The 20,879-nt window shown below is 40.6% G+C and overlaps 1 protein-coding gene across 1 annotated transcript in view; it reads right to left on the reverse strand.

Moving 5' to 3' along the window:
* The window catches only part of NID1 (nidogen 1), a 36,894-nt gene extending 22,221 nt beyond the window's left edge, over positions 1 to 14,673 (reverse strand). The window contains exons 1-9 of the mRNA XM_042814046.1: positions 14,476 to 14,673; positions 9,904 to 10,203; positions 8,435 to 8,664; positions 7,143 to 7,567; positions 6,145 to 6,294; positions 4,690 to 4,941; positions 3,369 to 3,569; positions 1,903 to 2,148; positions 823 to 966 (exon numbers count right to left, since the gene is read on the reverse strand). Of these exons, the coding sequence (XP_042669980.1) occupies positions 823 to 966; positions 1,903 to 2,148; positions 3,369 to 3,569; positions 4,690 to 4,941; positions 6,145 to 6,294; positions 7,143 to 7,567; positions 8,435 to 8,664; positions 9,904 to 10,203; positions 14,476 to 14,673 (2,146 nt within the window). The remainder of the gene's footprint in view (positions 1 to 822; positions 967 to 1,902; positions 2,149 to 3,368; positions 3,570 to 4,689; positions 4,942 to 6,144; positions 6,295 to 7,142; positions 7,568 to 8,434; positions 8,665 to 9,903; positions 10,204 to 14,475) is intronic.
* Between the last annotated feature and the right edge of the window lie 6,206 nt (positions 14,674 to 20,879).

Consider the following 20,879-nt stretch of genomic DNA (forward strand, 5'->3'; position numbering starts at 1 on the left):
CATCTGTAGTTTAGTTAAACTGCAGAGGTTCTGCTTCACTACTTTTTACTGCAAGCTGTGTACCTCACACCCAAAAAATGAAATTTTGGAGGTCTCCAGCAAGAAAGCTCCTGTGAAGTTTATGCTGCGACCTGGAGCACGCAGAAGAGACTAAAATATGAAAAGAAGGAAACTTCATACTGTAAAGGTTATGATTTATCTTAGGTTTTATTTTAGGTTCAGATTTCTACACCTAGCAACACATTTCCTTGCCAGGAAGATAACCAAATAAAGACATGGAGCTTTCACTATTTGGGCAGCTCTTACATCTCAAAACCCTGCCAAGTTACTACAAAGAGAAGATCTTAGACAACAGAAACACTTTACAATGCTGGGAAACAAACTTGCCTGAAGAGCAAGACAAGTATTTGGACCTTTGGTCCAATAGACTTGAACAAAAGGGATTTTCAAAGCATATCCTAAAAAAGATTATTTCATTGGGTTCCGATACCCATGCCCTGCATACATTCCACACTGCCTTTAAGAACCTTTAACTTAGTTGACTCATATTTACTGGAATTTGCAGAATGTGGCACTTCTTACAGCTAAGTCTCCACAAGTCTTATGAGAAGAGGAACTACGTAGGAAAGATGCTTTGTAAGCTAGCGAAACATATCCAGGTTTGACTCTTCAAGACAATCAAACTTACTGACTGTGATTAATCACACATTTAGCTACTCCAACATCCCTTTAACCTACGATTCCTCAATCTTCTTCAAAATGAGAGTCAATACATTCCGAGCAAACCAAATTATACATTTTCTAAAGAAAATCTTCTGATACCATAACAAACGTTTCCATCTCCACGGAACCCAATCGAACATTCACAGGAGAAACGATTCCCAGTTCCTGCACGACATACTGCATTGGTGTCACAGTTATGGGTACCAGTGTAGCAAGGATTCCGGCTAATATCAGCAGAACCATCTGAAAAGAAAGGCCATATTTAGTCATGACAACCCTATCAAGTAATCAGACTCAGATAAGGTCCAGGAGAACACTGCTTATAGCATGAATGAAACAAGCAAAAAGCTTTTTTTTTAATTTAATTTAATTTTTTTTATTTTCATTTTGCATCGGGATGAAGGGGATTGATGCAAAACATCAATCCCAGATGACAATGTCATTGGTATTTTTTGTAACTTTGGCAAAGGACCATAAAAATTTAAAAGAAGAGTCACACAAAACTCACTAAAAAAAAGGAAACCTAACCAAGATAAAGCATCTTCCTGAAATTAACCTAGACTCAAAATGTGATTCCTAACAGCTTGCTTTGCTAATTTTAATTGATTGAACTTTGTTTTTTTAACAAACAGAAGTGAGTATCGTCCCTTCTGTACTCACCTGTTACGGATTTTCCTATTGCTCCTTCGTTTTTATTCTGATTTCAGCAGACACAGAAAAAGTCTGGAATGTTCTCCTAGAAAATACATTTCAGAGGCTTCCTACCTTACAAACATTGTGCCATGTATCAAGATAAACTACAGAAACTAGCTTTTTCAAAGGTTTTTCCCCTCTTTTGCTCTTTGCTCTGACAACACACAAAACAATTGTTAATAAAGACCTAGGTATCAAGTGAAGAAAACTGGCACAACTTTACACCTCTAAGCAGCAATATATTCAAGCTAGTACGCTGAGAGTACTTCAAGAAGTTAGACACAAACTTCAATGGATTTCAGGAAGAGAAAAATACCCTTCCCCTGGTATAACCACCAACTGCAACAGTCTTGTTTCTCTTCTTAACTGATGGATCCACATCTGCTAATAAATGTAACTAATTAATTTAATTAATACTCAGCAAACTAACGGAAACATTCTTTTAATAACAGTAGAGACAAAGAAGTACTTTGAATTCATACATACCACTGATGGGGCCAATGGAATTGCTCATAGCATAACGCAGAATTTGCTCGTCTCTGTTATACAGAACAAATATACTGTCCACTGAGAGCTGCTGAGTAGCAGGAGCAGCATGGAGAGTGTCATCATGAATGCATTCATCAAAGGAGATGGTTTGTCGCCACTGATAGGCACCAGTGTACGTGGAAGCAACCCCATCCCTTTCAGGCTCTGTCACTGTGTACTCTCTGGTGGACGACGAAGTGATCACTGCAACATGGCAACATACTCAGATCAGAACAGAAAGCAAAAATCTCTGTTCACTGCTATACAAATCCATTTTCAGGCAAAGGAACAGGCATTTGGTTGGACTTGTTCTGTGCTCAACACAGTTGTAAGGGATGGGACACAATTTATTCTGCCATAATTTAAAAATTCAGCTAAAATTTATGGATTGCCAGGAAATGAAAGGAAAATTTAACTCAGGAAACGTACAAATTCCTTTAGATGAATCTGCCCAAACAACTCTTCCAAATCTCTGAAGTTGTTCAGCACAAAGTAGAATCTTCCTGCTGCTTCTATCATTTCACAGCTCATAAAGACAGGCAAAGCAGCAACAGGGGCTAAGTACCAGGTACGAAGGTCAGATATCAGCAGATATAATGCAGTGATGGAGTAACCACACCATTTAAGCTACCTGTAACAATCAAAGGTTGCCACTAGAGGAAAATGCTGCCTCTCATATCCAGATGCATTTAGGAGCACTGCTTACTGCTCTTCCTCTCTATTGCTCCTTGATGGCTGGCCTGGCTGACCAGCAGGAACACTACAACATCACTTTGTTTTTGCTGGGTTGAGACATACATTATATTATCCAGGAAAAGGAAAGTAAAGAGAGGAATATTCCACTGTAAATGGCAAAATGAAGAACTACTCTCTCACCACATCTCTGAGACAAGGAACAGAATTACTGAAGAGATAACAGAGGAAACTGATAATGGAATTAAAAGTCTCTTAATCTTCTAGACAGTTGTTCGAATTCTGCTCAAATAATACTGATAAATACTTGTTACAGACATAGGGCATGGTCACTGAAGTGCAGCTCACACAACACTAATTGGTTTGCATGGTCTCACTGAACAAGATTAAAGCCCATTTACAGACGTTACTACAAATAGGTATATCCCAGTTCAGCTCCTGCTGGAGAACTATGGACTCCACAAAAAGCTTTGCAATTTGTTCTACTACCACTGACAATGTAAAAAATGAGACTAATACAAGAGAACACCTAGCATCAGCTCAGACTCACATTTTTTCAATGGAAAGTTTAGAAATATTTGCACACAAAATCCACCTTCTTTTGGAAACCAATTCTAAGAGTCAAAACTACATAAACTGAAAGTCACAAGCACATCTTTAAGAAGGTAATGATTATCCTTCACTCTAAGAATTGTGCACTTACATCTCAATTACTTCTTATGGAATCTTACCAGAACTAGAGGCGTGATAGAGTTCAGTGTAAGGTTCAATATGGACTGATGCACCAGAGGGGACCTCAGGTACTCTGCCTTCCATTTCTGTGCTGATGGTAAGGTGACCATGCTCATCAATTCCACTGAATTTCTGCTTTATAACCAGCTTCTCATTGTTGCCAAGAAAAGTGACTTCAGTTTGCCGTGTAAACTCTCCACCTACAGAAATAGCATTGGTTAAAGCAGTTAAACTAGTTAATAGTGGTTTCTGAATCCTTCTATTCACCACAACTGTTTCTACTAGATCAAATTCAAACTATTTTCTATAAGCAAGCTTTGATGTAACATAGTTGTTAATATTCTGGATCCTTACAGAAATAATTTCCAAAGACAAATTGATAATATCATAAGGAAACTCTCTTAAACACTGAATATGCTACACTGAGAGTGTAACTGAAGAAGCAGTTAAAATAAATATATTCAGAAAAGCTAAAAATATTCACCCTTTCCCTCTTAGTAAAAACAACAAACGAGCTATATATTTTAAAGAATATGTCTATTCAGAATGCAGGCAGTTAAAAACAAACAAAAAATCCCCTACATCTGTTTCTAAATAAAAACCAGGTGAAATTGTATGCTGTAAATTCTGAAACAAACTTCAAACACACACACAGACGCACACACACACACAATTAAAATCCCCAAACAGTAAGTTACATTCAAGTAAATTCATAGCATAGGGTTGTAAAAGATAAAATTTAAAAAAGAAACACGTGTTCTCCTAGGGCAGATCGAACCTACAGCTTGAATCAAAGTGCACAGACAAACAGATAATGCCCTGGACAGTTTTTTAAAGCTGTATTTATGATCTGAGGCTTCCTTCAAATAAGTTAACAGGGTTATTTGCATTTCATACAACATTTTCTCCTACAAAGAATTTCAGACCTGCAAGAGATCAGACTTTCATTGTGCTTTGCTTCATTGGCACAATCAGGAAATAAATATGTTAGATGTCTTATAAATGTAGGGGCAGGGTTTTTCAGCAGCTCTGTGCACTCTATAACCAAAAATCAGGTATGTTTTAAACAATCTCTTTCTTGTATGGGAATGGGCCAATCCATTCTTCTCTAAGAAATTTACATGCTTGTGCAGAAACTGTAAGATAAAAAGCCCAATATGTAAACAAGAAAAACAGTGAGAAGTTTGGTAACAAAGCAATCAATTTTCAACTCAGATTAAATAGATTTTTGTCATACTGCTTCTGTATATGAATTTCTTATCTCAAGACAAGGGAAAGTACAGCATACTTTTTAAACGTAATTTTAAATTAAGAAGTTACCGGTAATGCTGAATCCATTTTTATATCCTTGCTGCTCCACAGCAAACATCCACCCTATTACACCTCCAATAGAGGCAAGAGGCAGCAAAGAATAACCCAAAGCTTCTGGGATTGTGCTGATAGCAGTATAGGCACGTCCATGGTTCATCACAACATACGAGTGGAGATCGGTGTTCTCAAATGTAACTGGAACGGGGTTATTTCCTACAAAGACTCGTCCTTTGACTTTCCCATTGACCCTCTGAGGAGAACCTGGGAAATCAGTGCAATGCATCAGTACAAAACGACAGTTCTCAAATACTCTACAAGGAATGAGTTCAGAGCACCCCGTTCAAAGATATCAGTGTCAAAATGAATGGCAAAAAAATGCCAACTGAATTCAGCAGACAGGAAACTCTCTACAGACAGTGTTAGCTTGGTTACATGTGTATTGTCACATTAGTTAAGCAGTCAAAATTGCCTCCAAAAGTACCCTTTATCCTCATTAACAATTTTTCCTCCAAAGACAACTCTATAAACAGATCATGCTATTACAGTATCTCTTACAGTAGCAAGATGACACTTCATATCAATACCTACTGAATGTAGATTTGCTCATTCCATACTAGAAGCCTAACACCACTAGGGGATCAGAGCAATCAGACTATCTGCCTTCAAAGAAAATTTGTTAGAAGACTGTCAGTGTTTCACTGAAGTAATTACTTTGGTTTACTATTTTTCTTCCATACAGTTTTCTAAATGCATACAAATTCAAGTTGCATTACCTTCAATTCTTTTCTTTCTCTGAAAAACTCAGCTTTATGAACTGAAAGCTGTGTAGTAGGTTTTGCTTCCCTTCTTTATACAACACAAAGTTTGCAGTCAGCTAGTTCAGCTGTTGAAATGCATCTATATTCTGAGTCAAGTCACTACAAGGATTACAAGTGTATACACAAGAAATTCCTTTATGGATCTTACACAGGAACAAAGTTTAAATGGGTATCTAACAAAAATCTGGCAGATTAGCCCTTCAGTAAAGAAGCTTAAGACTCAGACAAAGAGGAGCCATGCTCTTTATTGATAATCAGAGTTAATTTGTTCATCCCCTTTAGACAGCCCTTTCTAGAGTGGGGGACTATATTAGATTCTAAAACACCAGAACTTCACAACTAATTCTAACGGTAACATTGGATGCTATATTATGAAATTATTTCAGTTACAGAATAACTTTTTTTTCCTAGAAAGTTGCATAGTTCATATACTTGGCTACTTAAACCAGTCTGCTTCATTTAAAAAATACAAAACCATCATCTCAGAAAGTATAGCTCACCTAAAACACCTTTCAAAACATCTCTAGTGATAACTCTTCCAAAAACCACATAACCACGTCTTACTTTGACTAATGAAAATAGGTTGCCTTATTCAAGAACATCAAGTATAGTAGCTGCATATGCACCCAATTTTCAGAAAAGTTACCTTCTGCTACACACTGTTTGCCATTTCCTTTGTATCCAGCAATACAACTGCAACAAAATCCATTGGGGTAATCTTTGCAAATAGCATGAACAGAACACTGGTGGCGATTGTTAGCACAGGTCTGTTGGACGTCTGTGTGGTAGCGGAACACTGTAGAAAACACCAGACATGTATACTAAATGCTTATTATACCTCTATTAATTCAGAGCATTCAAACAGTCATGATGACACTAGCAGGTGATCATTTCAACCTATGCTTGCTTCCAAACCAAAACAAAAAGGAGCCTTTTCAATTTCAGAACAAAGAATATCAGTAAAGGACCCAGGAATATGCACCAAACACATGGTAATCCTAGTTGGCCCATCCTATTATTAAATGGAAATAGCCATCTATTTCAAGAAACAGGACCCGGGTAGTCGGTCACACTGCTTTGAACTTTCCATAAACACTTCCTTGCAAGTTAGAATTGCTAATTCTGCCACTGCAAAAATTGAGGCCATGCAGCCTTACACCAGCAAATGATTTTTACAGCAATCGCTGTCCTCAACCTTTATTAAATCACCTGAATTCATTAACTCACAGTGAAAGGAAAAAAGCCAGGTTTCAGTAAAAATGATCATAAAATCTTTACTGGGAACAACCAATTACTTAAGATATTAAAGGTCAGATCATAAGTTAAACAACAGTCTTGGATGAAAGACACAAAATCAGTTCCCACTAAGAACACGTCAACATCAGGAATACCATTATCCCTATGGAAGCTTTCCTTAGGAGAGAATCAGGTTCCACAGGCACTGTGAATCTGCTCTCCTGTGAGCCAGACTGCAGGACTATTTTACTAGACTGGCAGGATGAGTCTGAGGTGACATTCAAGATAAGCTCTCCCAAATGAATGACACAAAATTGTTAAAGGTACCCAGAATGTCACATCTGAAAATCTGAATCTTCTTGCTTCCTGTCTGTATTAGAACAATCCAAGCTTTATAAAAGACCTTACCTATACCAGTTTCATCAAATTCTTCCACATCTATGACCTGGGGTCCCTGTGGGGGGAACTGCTGGGCTGGGAACTGGCGAGGTGGAGCTTTTGCTGTTGGGAATTCTCGATGACGATAAAAAGATTCAGTCGAAGGTGTTCCTGTTACATCTTGGTATGAAGTTATAAAGTCTTCCACAGCTAACTGAGGAACACTGTATGTAACGTGCTGATCCTCTTCTGTACTGTCCGTGCTACTGGTGACATACTGTGGTCTTATTTCAGTGGAGCCATAGTCTGACACGAATGGTTTTGAAGTCAACTCCTGGTCTTCTTCACTGGGCTCTAGGCTTGCCAGAACATTGCTGACCTTGGCAGGCACAATAGTGTCAGATGAGCTACCAATCTCGAACACCCAGACACCTCGTCTCCCAGCATTGCTGCTTCTATCAGAGAAATCACAGGCCAAATCAAAAAAAGGTCAAACGCATGTTTTGTGGTACTCCTATCATACACAAAATGCTGTTCTTCACTTAGAAATATCAGGAAAACAATTGATTACATGGTCTTAAACTGAGACAGGGGAGATTTAGGTTAGATATTAGGAGGAAGTTCTTCACACAGAGGGTGGTGATGCACTGGAACAGGCTGCCCAAGGAGGCTGTGGGTGCCCCATCCCTGCAGGCATTCAAGGCCAGGCTGGATGTGGCTCTGGGCAGCCTGGTCTGGTGGTTGGTGACCTTGCACACAGCAGGGGGGTTGAAACTCGATGATCATTGTGGTCCTTTTCAACCCAGGCCATTCTATGATTCTATTATTCTATGATTACCTTATCTACATAGCACTACGCACCACATACAGTTCATTCAACTATAAATCACCGCTGATAGTTTGGACAGCATTTTTTTCTGCAGAGGTGGAAACAGAAGGAGATACTTCAGCCACAAAAATCTTGCTAATACCTGTTAGAACTTTCTAACCCACTCCCTTTCCTTATTGCTCATTTATTTTTTCCCCACAAAAAAAGAGTTCATATGACACAGTATTAAGAATTAAAGTCTGAAGTGTTCCAATTTCATAAGGTCCAATTTTTTGCAGCTCCTACCAGTGGCAATGGAACTACGGAGTTTTGACAAATTACACCAAAGTCCTTATGTTATTCAAGATGATGAGTATCAGCAGCAGACTTAGGACATTTCTTATGCAATGGCTAATGGAATCTTACTATCTCCTTCTGAGTCATGCCACAATTCAGAAAAACATGCAACTCCTTGACACTTTCTTGATAAATTAAAACAAACAAAAAAACATACTCGTGCAAGTTTCTAATGCTGTCTTCATCATTAGCAACGACATTGTAGGATCCTGGATTTTCCCAAAAGTAGTAGTTTGTGGAGGCCTGACTAAAGCCAACCATTGCAGGAATCTTTCCATCGTTATTCTTTGAGTACGCACTATAGAACTGCAAACCATCTTCTGGGTAAAGGAAAATAGCATAGGAACTGGAGTCAGAAGAGGCTAAAACAGCCTGGAATGTGTTCCTCTGTGGAAAAAAAAATAAATCCTTTTACTCATGGAAAAACAGTCAAGACAGACAATAAAATAACATTTTTTTTTTTTTTTTTTAAACACAAAGACATTTGAATTTCTGTAACACATAATGAATACATCATGTACTTTACAAGGGAAAAAAAAAATATCAATATTATCAAGTTCATGTTCTGTTGAAGCAGTTTTACAGTCAGCATGCATAAACATTAAGCAGAAAGCATTACCAAAAGTATGTAAAATCTCTCAGCTATAGAGGCTGCCTACAACATAACACTTCTAAGCTCAATTACATGCATTGCATGCTTTATTGTCATCTTAAAAAAAAAAAAAAGTGCTAAACTAAACTAACTGAAAAGATGTAGAAAATTGACACGAATGTATTGGTAAACAGAATATTAAAAAAAAAAAAGAAAAAGAAAAAAGTTCAACTTCCACATTGCTGCAATTGCCTTTTGCTGTCCAAAAGCTCCTACAAAGTGTGGGAACCATCAAGACTATATCTCAGATATCAGCTATTCATTGCTACAACCGTGCAGAGTCATTACTGTGAAAACAATGGTTGTGTCAAGTTAGGTGCAAGAAATTAATCCCTGACAAAACAAGATTTCTAAATTGTGATAATGTTCTCAGCTTTATCCATTGCGAGCAGGCCCATCAGTTGGGACAATTATAATGTATAGTTTATCTCTATGAGATCCCCGCTGAACAGCATCTAATATGATTCTGAAAGAGAAAACGGATTGCAAGTAATACAAAGAGAATCCCTTGACTGCTTCTTCATTCAATACTAGCTAGAAAGTATGAGACTTTCTGAATACAGGGTCATCTCTCCAAAACAGATGCACAGACTGAAGTTCCTGTTAGTCTTTATCGGGTGTCAAAATGACTTCAGAGTCTGTTGAACAACATAAGCAAAAAAGACTATGTTCCACAGATGTAAGGCAGGATATAGCCCAATATTTCAGTTATTATCCCATCACAATTAACATCTAAAGCACGGCAATGTCAGGAAATACAAATAAGTCAGATATTAAGTTTCAAGCGTTTTCTTCCAAATGAAAACTTGTAGAAGCTTGTGTTCAGTTACAGTCTTTTCAACTAAATAACTCATTCTAAACAGTGCTAGACTAATTTAAACACAAAGGAATTTGTCTTCAAAACAGTAGGAAACAGTGTTACACATCAGCTGGACATGCATCCAATACGTCTCAGAGCTCTCATTAACATTCACCTTTTCTTCCAATGTAAGATCTTCTCCAGGTCCCTGGTACGGAGCCACGAGCTTCCAGGTAACAATAACAACACTGCTGAGATCAAAAGCAGCCTCAGGAAACCCCCCTTTGATATAGTCTGATGCGAGTTGTAAGACATCTGAGGATGAATCTTCTCTGTAATAAACATTTCCACGTCCATCTGTCGTATCCAGATCAGCCATAAAAGGAGCAATAGCTCCAAAACTGACTGGGAATTGGCCAAGATATTTTTCTTCATCCTTAGGTTCATTGACTGCAATAATCCCATTTGTGGCAACCTAAAAAAATGATATTGTAAGATAAATACTGCTTACAGTGATTGTCCTCCATATCTGTGTGATCTAGATCACAACACTTTTCATTGCATTTCTAAAAGAAATTGAGTCTGAAGTTAGTCTCATGTTTGGGGAGGCCAAAAGTTTCTCTCTCTTTTAGCTGTTACTCCTGCAGAGCAGTTTCACAATGGTGTGGCTGAGGACAGGAAAGGTGAAGCAACTGAGTTACTTTATTTGGTTAAGTAGTGATTCTTTTCTGTAGCAGATATGGGACACCCTGTAAATTCTCATACAGCAGACTGCCCTGCCACTGTACTGTGGAAGACTGTCTCTTCCTTGGGAAAAAACAAACAAGCAAACAAAAAACTAAAGGGTATTAAATAAAAATGAAACTCTTGGTCTGAAGACACAGACCTAGTAGCAAGGCAGGTTATACCAGCTGCACGAAGCCAGGCATTTACAGCTCCAGAGCTGCTGCCACACATGCAAACAGCCCAACAAGGGGCAGAAGTCCCAAAGCCAACATCACAGGATATGACGCTAAAAACAGCCACCTCCCAAAGGTTTCTCTCACTCACTGTGTGTCCCAGAAAAATAAACCACCACCGGACCTTCTCACACATTTAAGACAGTTATAACACTAAATGGTCTTTATGAATGTTTGATGGGTGTGTTAATGCCTACAGCAGCTTGGGCTACAAGGCCACCCAGCCCAGCAGCCTGTACCAGACTGCACCTGTTGGCTTTCAGGTTCAGAAGAACAAGAGAAGGGCCCAGATGCACTTCTCCAGTCAACCTCCATCCACACGCAGCTGAAGGGATTCCCTGTGCTTTGACTCATCCTCAGTGGGTTTCCTTCAAGTATTTGTTAAGTCTTCCTTTCCACATATCTAAACATCGTGCTTCCACAAAATCCTTTAAAAAGGAATTTTGCAGATCCATGACTCATACCCTGACGTCTCTCCTACTTTGTTTGTTTTCAGTCTGATTCCCTGCTTCCTTTCATGGTCCCTAGTTCTTACATTGGGACATATGGCCAAATCTGACCCAATTTCTTTGCTACGTAATTTCTCCTTCAGATGAAGACCCCTAGGCTAATTTGCTCGCTAAGACAACAGCAAGAAGACATGTTCCATCTTTAAACTCAGAATTTAGAGTCAAGTTAAAGTTTTCCTCTTTCTTCTTGCTTACGCATGCAAGCACCCCTACTCCCACTGCTCAGATGGATGACTTGTGTTTGAAATATTTCATACAAACTCTTTGCTCTTCATCACATCTGGTGCGTGCAAGACTGCATGGTCCCCCACCTACAGTGGCATTTAAAGTAACATTAAGAGAAAACACAACCAGGACTAGTTAATGTCACTGAACAAAATAGAGATCATGAGAAATGACTTAAGGTTTGGTCTTCCTCTTTTCATCCTTTGGGGGTACACTTCTGACTACTTCCTACTGTGCTAGAAAACTGAAATTAAGTATTAATTAAGTACTAAGTAATTTAACGCAGCGGAGACAAAAATACTAGCCATTCTCATTTTGTGTTTCTACTTTATAAATGAGAGATGGTTCAGGTCTAAATGTTAAGGAGAATGTTTGGTTGCTAGCACTCTATCACCAAGAAAACATTTGCAAGCTATTAGATGAAAATAAATACACTGGCTGAGCACTTTGTGAAGAGATCTGAATGTAGAGAAAGAACATTCATCACAACTAAAAAATGTTTTTAGTTTTTGCATTTAGCAGTACATACATACTTGCAATATGAGAGCAAATTGCATGATTTAACTTCATTTCTTTGAAGCTCACACTGATACATTAAAGCATGAACCCCAAAACGCAGAGAAGTAATTTAGAATAAACACTGGATTTTATTAAAGCATGATTGCAACCTGCTGTGGGAAAGCTGCTTTGGCAGGGGGCTGGACTCACTGATCCCCAGAGGTCTCCTCCAACCCACCTGTTCTGTGATTCTCTGATCATTCTCATCAATAGGAAGAGGGGAAAAAAAAGGCACCAGGTGGGCATTTTCTAAAGGCCAGCTGTAGAGTACATCTTTCCTTTTAGGGTATAATTCTGTTTGAATGGACAGGAACTAATACAGATTTATTTTTAGCATGTTAAACTTCTGGATTACATGCATAGCTGACATATGTTCATGATCTGTAGCAGAACAAATTACACAGTCTATCACAGTCCTATCTTGAGAAATTAAGTGAGGAGAAGGACGTAAGAAGCAACGAAGTACTTCTACCGAAAGAAAAAGTGGGTAGCAAAAAAAGTTTCAGACAAATGGCATTTTTTCCCTGTCCAGTTAGGAGGCTTTTTAAGGATATGAATACTTCTGAGGAAAAAAATAAAAAAATAAAGAGCTTAGCAATTGAATTTATTCGTATAAAGCAGTGTCAGTAGATTTAAATCAGTAAAACTTTCTAATTAAAACATGACTAATGATTAACTTAAGCAGCTCAAAAATTAACAAATGGCACCAAGCTTGACTTAATGGACTCTGATTCCTCCCTAAAAAGAAGTCACTTCCAGTCTTTCAGCTTTTCCACAGCTGTGAGCTCCACTGTGAACTGGAAAAGTCTGAACAGAAGTGTTTTACAAAAACAAATATGTCAGAATGGGCTAGCAATAGGATTCAGCATATAGAGCTCTCATAGAAAAATAGAGTATGTGAAAGTCTCGTGTTTCAACTTATGTTAAATAAACATTCTCTCTGCCTGCCATGAAAAGAGCTTCGTTGCTGGAGATTTTATGACACACTGATAACAAACAATTGTTCTCAGAAGTCTTTGCCTTTTTATCTGCATGTAGAGGTAACAGCCTGGCTCCCCAACTGCTGGGAAAATAGGGAGAATCCAATAATCCATGAATGTTTTCAACCAAATGAAAATGAAAGTTGTAAAAAACAAGCATGATTTTATCGTGCAGAATCGTACAGAAATATGTACTTCATCCTGAAAACTCAAAAGCTTATGAAAAACATCTTTTGTGTACTGTATATATGCATTTTATACCATGCTTTAATTTATGAACTTGGTAATATTCACTGACTGCTGGAAATCCTTGAGAAAATTCTGCTTACTGAATAACATCACAGAGCTCAGTAAGCACTCACTGCCAGCATATAATAAAACTGTACTCTCTGGAGGTGCATGTAAGGCTGCTCAGTACCCTTCATGACATGCAGACTCCTTTCTCTACCCCATATATTTTCTGCTGTGTTTCCACTGAGCAATACTTGTGACAGATTAAACACGAGATAAAAGCCTCCTGATAGCACGCCGACTGATCCTAAAACACCTCTGCTGATCAGATGTGCCCAAGCAATCATGCTAAAAGGGCCCAAAAGCTGATTCTGGAATGGCCTCTGCACCCACACTGTTCCAATCCAAAATCCCTGGGCACACCACAGGCCCATATCGAGATCACCAAGCTGAGGAAACTCAGTGGTGTTACCCAACGTGCTGCTCTCTGGGAGCTCTGTCCCCTCTGTGTTGTTTATCTGACATATCACTGCTATTATCTCAATGCCTGACACGCAGGTCGCTCCCCTACCTTCCAAGAACACGTCTGTGCCTTGAAAAGAGCATATCCATGTGAGCTGGATAATCAATGACCCAGCCAAGAGCCTGGCAAGCAAGGCCATGAACTCGGGGACAAACTGGAGGCCCGACACCCCTCACGTGTCCACCCTTCATCTTCACCACCAGCCTCAAGTCACAGCACCCACTTCAGACAGAGGCACAGCCTGAGTCCTTCAATCTTTCGGCACAGACTCGAGCACGTGGGAACTACACCCAACCTTGAACGACCGCGGCCACGTGGGGGTCTTGCACTTTGCGAGCACGGGAACTGAAAGGTGCCGACTTTCTCAAACACGTCCATTAGGATCGGTCCCAACCATCGGCCTCGCTTCACTGTAGCCAACGCTTTCAACCCCGCCCTCAGGAGCCGACGCCTCCGCGAGCCCCTCGCGCACCACAGCGCTGCCGTGCGGGCGCGCGACGGGGTCCGCTTGTAACCTCCGGCTCTCCCTCCGCGCTGGGGCTGCGAGCAGCTGCGGTAGCTCAGCGACCTGGGCGTGCTCGAAGCACAACAAGATGCCGGCCGCACGGAGCGTGCCTGCGGACGGCGCTCGTCCTGGACGGGAACCGCGCGCGTCGCTCTGCGGACCGCCGCCCGCCTGCGCCGGGGCTACAGCGAGAGGCAGCGAGCGCTCGGTACCCCGCAGCCAACAGCTCAGCCCTTCCACCCCCCGTCCGCACTCACGTAGAGGGAGCGGACGGCAGCGCCGTAGAAGTGCAGCACCGTGCCCAGCTCCAGCGCCGCCGAGCGCGCGTCGTCGCCGGGCTCCAGCGCCGCATCCCCGCGATCGGCGCCGTGCGGCAGCAGCAGCTCCGCGGGCAGCGCCAAAGGCAGCGCCAAAGCCAGCAGCGCGCAGGGCGGACAGCGCGATCCGACTCCCATCCTGACGGCTCCCGACACGGCGGCGCGGCCCCGCCGCTATAAGTGCGGGCAGGGGGCGGGCCAAGGGCGGTTCTGAGAGGGGGGAGCAGCCCCGGGACCCCACGAGGCCCAGAGGGGCAGGGTCTGAGGAGGTCGGTGAGTGCTGCGGCGGTCTGATGAAGTTCCAGCGCTTCGACCCCGTCCCCTCGCTGGTGGGGTTGCTTTGGAACAGCTGACATAGTGAAGCGGAACAAGTTAATAACTCGATGTGAAGCAAAACTAGGAATCCCCGCACCACTTTCTGGAATCACCTTGACACTATCTGCTCACTGTCAGAAGGAAATAAAGAAATGCACAGAAAAGTGTTTCTTAAATTAACCTCATCCATGCCAGAGCTGCATCCAATTGTAAAATAAAACTCACGAAGCACAGAAAACTCACAGAGTCATTAACACGGTCAGAAGAGAGCAGTAAGATCACCGAGTCCAATCATCAACCCACCCCACTAATGGGGCCACCAATCACATCCATCAGGGCCACATCTGTACGTTTCCTGAACACCTCCATGGATGGTGACTCCACCACCTCCCTGGGCAGGGTTCCAATCCCTCACCACACATTCTGAGGAAAAACATTTCCTAAGATCCAACCCAAATCTTCCCCAGTGCAACTCGAGGCCTTTACCTCTCATTCTATCGCTTATTCCTTGGGATAGGATGCTGACCACTACCTCACTACAACCTCCTTTCAGGGTGTTGTAGGGACTGATAAAGTCTCCTTTCAGCATCCTCCAGAATGTAAATAAAGTCTCCATTCTGTAAATGAAAATTCACTGATGACAGGAGTTGTACAGAAAAGAGGTATGGGGCACTGAAATAAACTCCATGCCTTCCTGTTTCACAGTCTGGTCCTGCTCTCAAGAAACACCCAGAATCAACAGAAAATGGATGAATTTCATACATTTTTCCAAAACTCTCAAGCAAAGACATCTCTAGAAAACAACAGCTTTTAAGGAATATATCTTGTCAAAAGTGTATGCTGTGACATTCCCACCGAATGTTTCTTCATCATCATTAGCAACAGTGTGTGGCTGTATTTCATGAAGGAGCTGCCGAGAGACATTGCCCAATGCTCTGGGATGATGAGAAGCCTCCTTTCTCTCCTCACCAGCCAGTTCACACTGTACTTTCACCTACAGCCTCCCTCCGTGTATTCACAGCTTGTCCATCTGTAACTGGCGGATTTGGGGGTACCTGGCTAAGGGCCAGGAGTTAAGGGCAAGCCATGCTTGTGCAGTGCAGCTTCATAGCTAAGACAAAGTCTAAAATAAACCCTATAACACTTCCAGTACCTTCTATATATATATTCTCAAAACATATAAATTTCCACTGAGCCTCAACTCCACTCTTCCTCAATACAAAACTTAACTTGAGCCAGAGGAACATCAAAGCATAGAAAGGAAAATCTGAGGGTGAAGTCTTCCTGCCAGATGCATATGGTTCCTTAATGTAATGTCCAGAATTTGGAGGGTAAAAACCACTGGAAAGACAGATTTGTAGCAAATCTGAAATGGATTTGAAGGCTGTGGAGTTAACTGTCTGGGCATTTAAAACAGAGTGAGAGCTATGATAAGGCAAATCCCTTGTTTGTGAGTCAGTATATTGAGATTGTTTGGTCTATTTTTAGGTTAAGTGGAGGAATGCAGCATTTCTGTTGAGTAAGTTTACTGCGTATGCATCTCCCACAGTGATGAGTAATGAGAACTGTCAGCTCTCAAGACTAAAAACTATTTTGTTTAAGTTGTCCTTTTTAGCATCACCAGAATATCCATCATGCAAAATCTTCCAAAACACAGCTCTTAAATGCCAAAAATATTGCATTTTCAGTGGCTCACGAATTAGACCTAGCAGCTGTTTACAAAGCAGTGTGGCTCTCAGAGCAGCCAGTGAGATCCTGCACAGTACATGAGCAGCTTTTATCGAGTTACTCAGACAGAAGTGACCTTTTCTAAAAGGATGTGACAACACCAGCTTTCCAGAGATTGCTTGGGAGATCAGAGATCCCACAGAAGGTGCACTACTGAACACAGTTTGAAGTGGAATATTTTAAAAGATTAGAGGATCTGAGGGAGTATCATTAAAGAACAGAGATGTGCACTTGGCTGGACAATAATGGGGAAAAGATTTGATCTCTCTCTCCCAAAGATATGAAGTATCTTTCATTCAAGTATTTGAAGGGTGCTGCAAAACGGGGAGGAACTGCATCAGTGAGTTATGGGGAGTACAGATAAGCAGGGATCAAAATAACTAAAAGAAAGCATGAAACCAAATAGCAGAAGACATTTCCTTGCCATAGGATCTATTTTCAGGAGAATGAGAGATCAAGCATAGTGGAAGTAGAATGACAGGAAGTTTTGAATAGACCATAGCCAGACTAATTCATTGCAAAAACTAAAAATAAAAATATACTGCCATGAATAATTCTATATTTGATCCTGGAATGAGGCAGCCCAACAGATTTTTAATCGAGTTTCTCTGTTGATGTAGCACTACAGTAGCTCGCAGCTATGCACACACATATTTCAAAGGTTCTACTGCCTACATGTAAGGAGATGTGGAAAAGAAGATTGCAGATAACACCACCCCAACGTCCTCCCAGGATCTGTGAACAGAAAAGGGGTGCCAGAGAATCCTCTGTGCTAGCTTGACTGGAAGAAGGAATGCAGTGACCAGGGTCCTCATGGTGATCATCAGCTGTTCAAAGATGAGGAAGGATTCTAGTGCAGGGATCATCAAAAGACAGAGTAACCATTAAGAACTAAACTGGAAGGAATTGACCATTTGTGATCATTTCAGGAAAGAATAGGACTGAGGTCTGCTGAAAAGGAGCATTTTTAAGAGGAAAGGTCATAAGAATCAGCTTACAAACAAAGGCAAGGCTTGCAGGAAGATGCCAACTTGAGCATCATCAATTTAAATGACTGTCTTGGCACTTCATAGTTGCTGTTCACTGGAGTGGGACATCATGAGATTCCCTCTGCAAGTCTAAATGAGCCTATATCATTGTGGGGATGATAAGATTTAGGAGCAATTTCTAAATATATATACATATATATATATGTGTGTGTGTGTGTGTGTGTGTGTGTATATATGTTTTATATATATATACATATATGTATATGTGTGTATATATGTATGTTTTATATATATATGTTTATATGTTTTATATACATATATGTTTTCCAGCAAAACAGAAAGAGACTAATTCTGAAGCTCTGTTAGAAGCTCGAGAAGAGATGCACACGATGAGCAATATTAAATGCAACTCTCTACATCAGTGCAGGGTACAAAAGATCATCAAGTGCCTTCATTTTCTCTCACTGGGAGATCTTGCAGGGCAACAAATCTTCCTTGAGAATGCACATCCTGCTCTGGAGAGCAGCAGGGATGCAGTGGGGATGTGTGACAGTTGGCCAGTGACCTGATCAGCAGAGAGACTGCTGGGATGTAGCAACGCATAGCAGTCACAGATGAGTAGCTGTGCACAGTGGGGGAAGCAGCTTGGGAGAAATACTGGTTCTCAAGCCCCCTCCTAAGCCATCTGCTTGGAGGGAACACATTTCCAGGGTTACCCATGAGGTTACACTCACACAAGTGTGTGAACACTTTTCTTCATCTCAGCCTATAATGTTGAAAAAAGGAGATGGAAAATGAAATAGAGAAAATATTAATGTAAAGAAATTGGGTAGATAAAAATAGCCTCTGTTCTCCTATCTGTCATGTAGCCACATGGAAAACATGACCATTTTTATTGCTTCCTTTTTGATATTTTATCAAAATATCCTTCTGGTATCCTAAAGCCCATTGACAGAAGAATGGAGCTTCTAATCCAGGAAAAACACAGCAATTTTTGTAGTAACAGAGTTAGAATAGGGAAGAAAGGTACCTAGTTAGCTTTCTATTTAAATTGTGAGCGCAGCACTAACTATTCCAAGTCTTACTATTCTGTCATTATCTAGAAGGTGAGCTTTGTGAAAAAAGACTCCAAACAGACACTAAGAAATGACCTCAAGTTTGTTAAAATGCACAGGAGTCAGGAAGACAAAATGTATGACCAGTTTCTTACACATGCAACTAAATGATTACAAAATGAACATTGTTTTTAAACAATGGGAATGGGATGTGGAAAAGCAATTTGAATGGACAGGAAGGCAGATACGGAAAAGGTATCCTTTATCTCCTGACTACTCTGAAACTTAAGGAATAATAACCTGGTCTTGTACAGATCTTACCATGCATGCTTCAGGGCAGAAACAGTGAACACAAGGAAAATTCACCTCCTTGTAGTCTAGCGATGGCATAGTACTTAATGCATTTCTTGTTAAGCCATCACTTCAGATTAAATTTGTATACAAACAAATTTAGCATTGCTAAATTTTATATTCTTGTATTTTACTTGAGCATTTACTTTCACTGCAGTGAACATGAATTTCAGTTGAATGTAGAACACAAAAAAAAGGAGTGGCATGAGTTCCCTGCAGCAGAGCTTCTAGATGGCAAGCAAGAAGGAAAGAGAGGCCAAGTACTGCTCTGTTGCTGGCAAAGGCTGGAAATTCATCGACAAATGGTTAGTACAGAAGGTCAGCCTTAGCTTCTCTATGAACATTCAGAAGTGCTAGTAAAGTCAGACACTCAGGCACAGTTTCTCCTAGCAGCCAAGCTATTATAAGAGTACATGATTTCTCAAGTGAGTCTAAATAATCACGACAAGTTAAAAACGAAATATAAATCATTCTTCTCTACCATGACCTGGTGATCCCTTTCAGAAGGAAGAGGGCTTCTTTCTGAAACTTATTTAGCAGTGGAATCCATTGCCTACGGCAGCAAAACCTCAGCAGGGAGGACATATTACCTTGAGCAGTTGTGAATAAAACTGAAACCAATTTTCACTGAGAATAAATGGTGCCTTGGCACAGCAAAAGCCAACAGTTTGAATCATTAAAAAAAAACAACAAACAGACAACAGAGGGAGAATGGTTGAGGGAAGAAATACTTTGCCCTTAATAAGAATGAGGTGCTAAATGTGCTAAGTCTCAACACTGGATTGTAGTTCATCTTCACATGTAAAGATAGGTGAGGAAGTGAGAAAGCCCAACACAGATGGAGAAGTGTTCATCCATGCTTGGCTAGACTGCACACTAGATACTGAACTTACAAGCAACTTCTTCATAAGTAGTATCAAGAATTTACTGTATATTTTTAATCTAAAATTCTAATTTGTGTGCATAAAGATACAACATTTTAAATCAGTTGAATATAATATCTATAGTCGGCTGCAACATATCATGCATTTCACCTATAATGCTGAAAAAATACTTTTTTTTTTTTCTTTTTTCTTTTTATAAACTGTATAAAGCCTGAAACAGTCCAGACCCCTGAAAATAGGAGTAGTTCCATGAATTACAGCTATTTATTCTTCCTGACCTAAGGACATACACTGGTCCTTCACTTCGCTTGGAAACTGCAGACTAATGTAAACAGTGGCCCACTCCCTTCTTCCCAAACATAGTTGAGAGCTTTAGCCTAACATGTAGCACTCTAGCTTTGTCACAGAACAGTAAAAAAAAACCAACACGAGGATCTGCATTAAGCAACTCTGCACAGAAACAAGCACACTGCCTGTGAGAAAAGAGGCAGCATTTGCAAACTGCAAGGTTGATGAGATAACTTATTCGTTGAAGAAGTGACAGGACAGGAGCAAGAGTAAGAGCTCTTTCAGCAAAAGGCTGCTGAGAGCAGTGTGTGCTTGCAGCCCATACTCCCAATTAGAAGAAGGATGGGGTGTGATTCATCAGGCAAGGGTTGGTTGTGTCCAAACAGTGTGGACACAACAAAGCTTAGGCTAACCCCTAGACTTTGCTGGCTGTGTCCACACTAGGCAGCCCTTAGCCTGGGACCTCTGCTGAGTTACAGTAGCTCTAAGACACACAACAAAATATTTTGTTGTTGTTGTTTTTTCCTCAGAACACAGTGTCAAAAATAAAGCAAAGCATTACACACCAGTCGTCTAGTTACAGCACAAAACTGCCACGTCTTCCCTGATTCTTAATGCCCCATGAGCTCTCTGAACCAATCATGACATCCTCCTCTTCTACCTTTCCCGCCCAGCAGCCTTCTGCTGCATACCACTATGTCTCTCCCAGCTTCCTTCCCAGTCTTTTTCCAGAG

Source organism: Centrocercus urophasianus, unplaced genomic scaffold (genome assembly GCF_019232065.1).
Source record: "Centrocercus urophasianus isolate 14NV4802_14NV808 unplaced genomic scaffold, USGS_Curo_1.0 seq_10, whole genome shotgun sequence".
NCBI classification, from domain to species: Eukaryota; Metazoa; Chordata; class Aves; order Galliformes; family Phasianidae; genus Centrocercus; species Centrocercus urophasianus.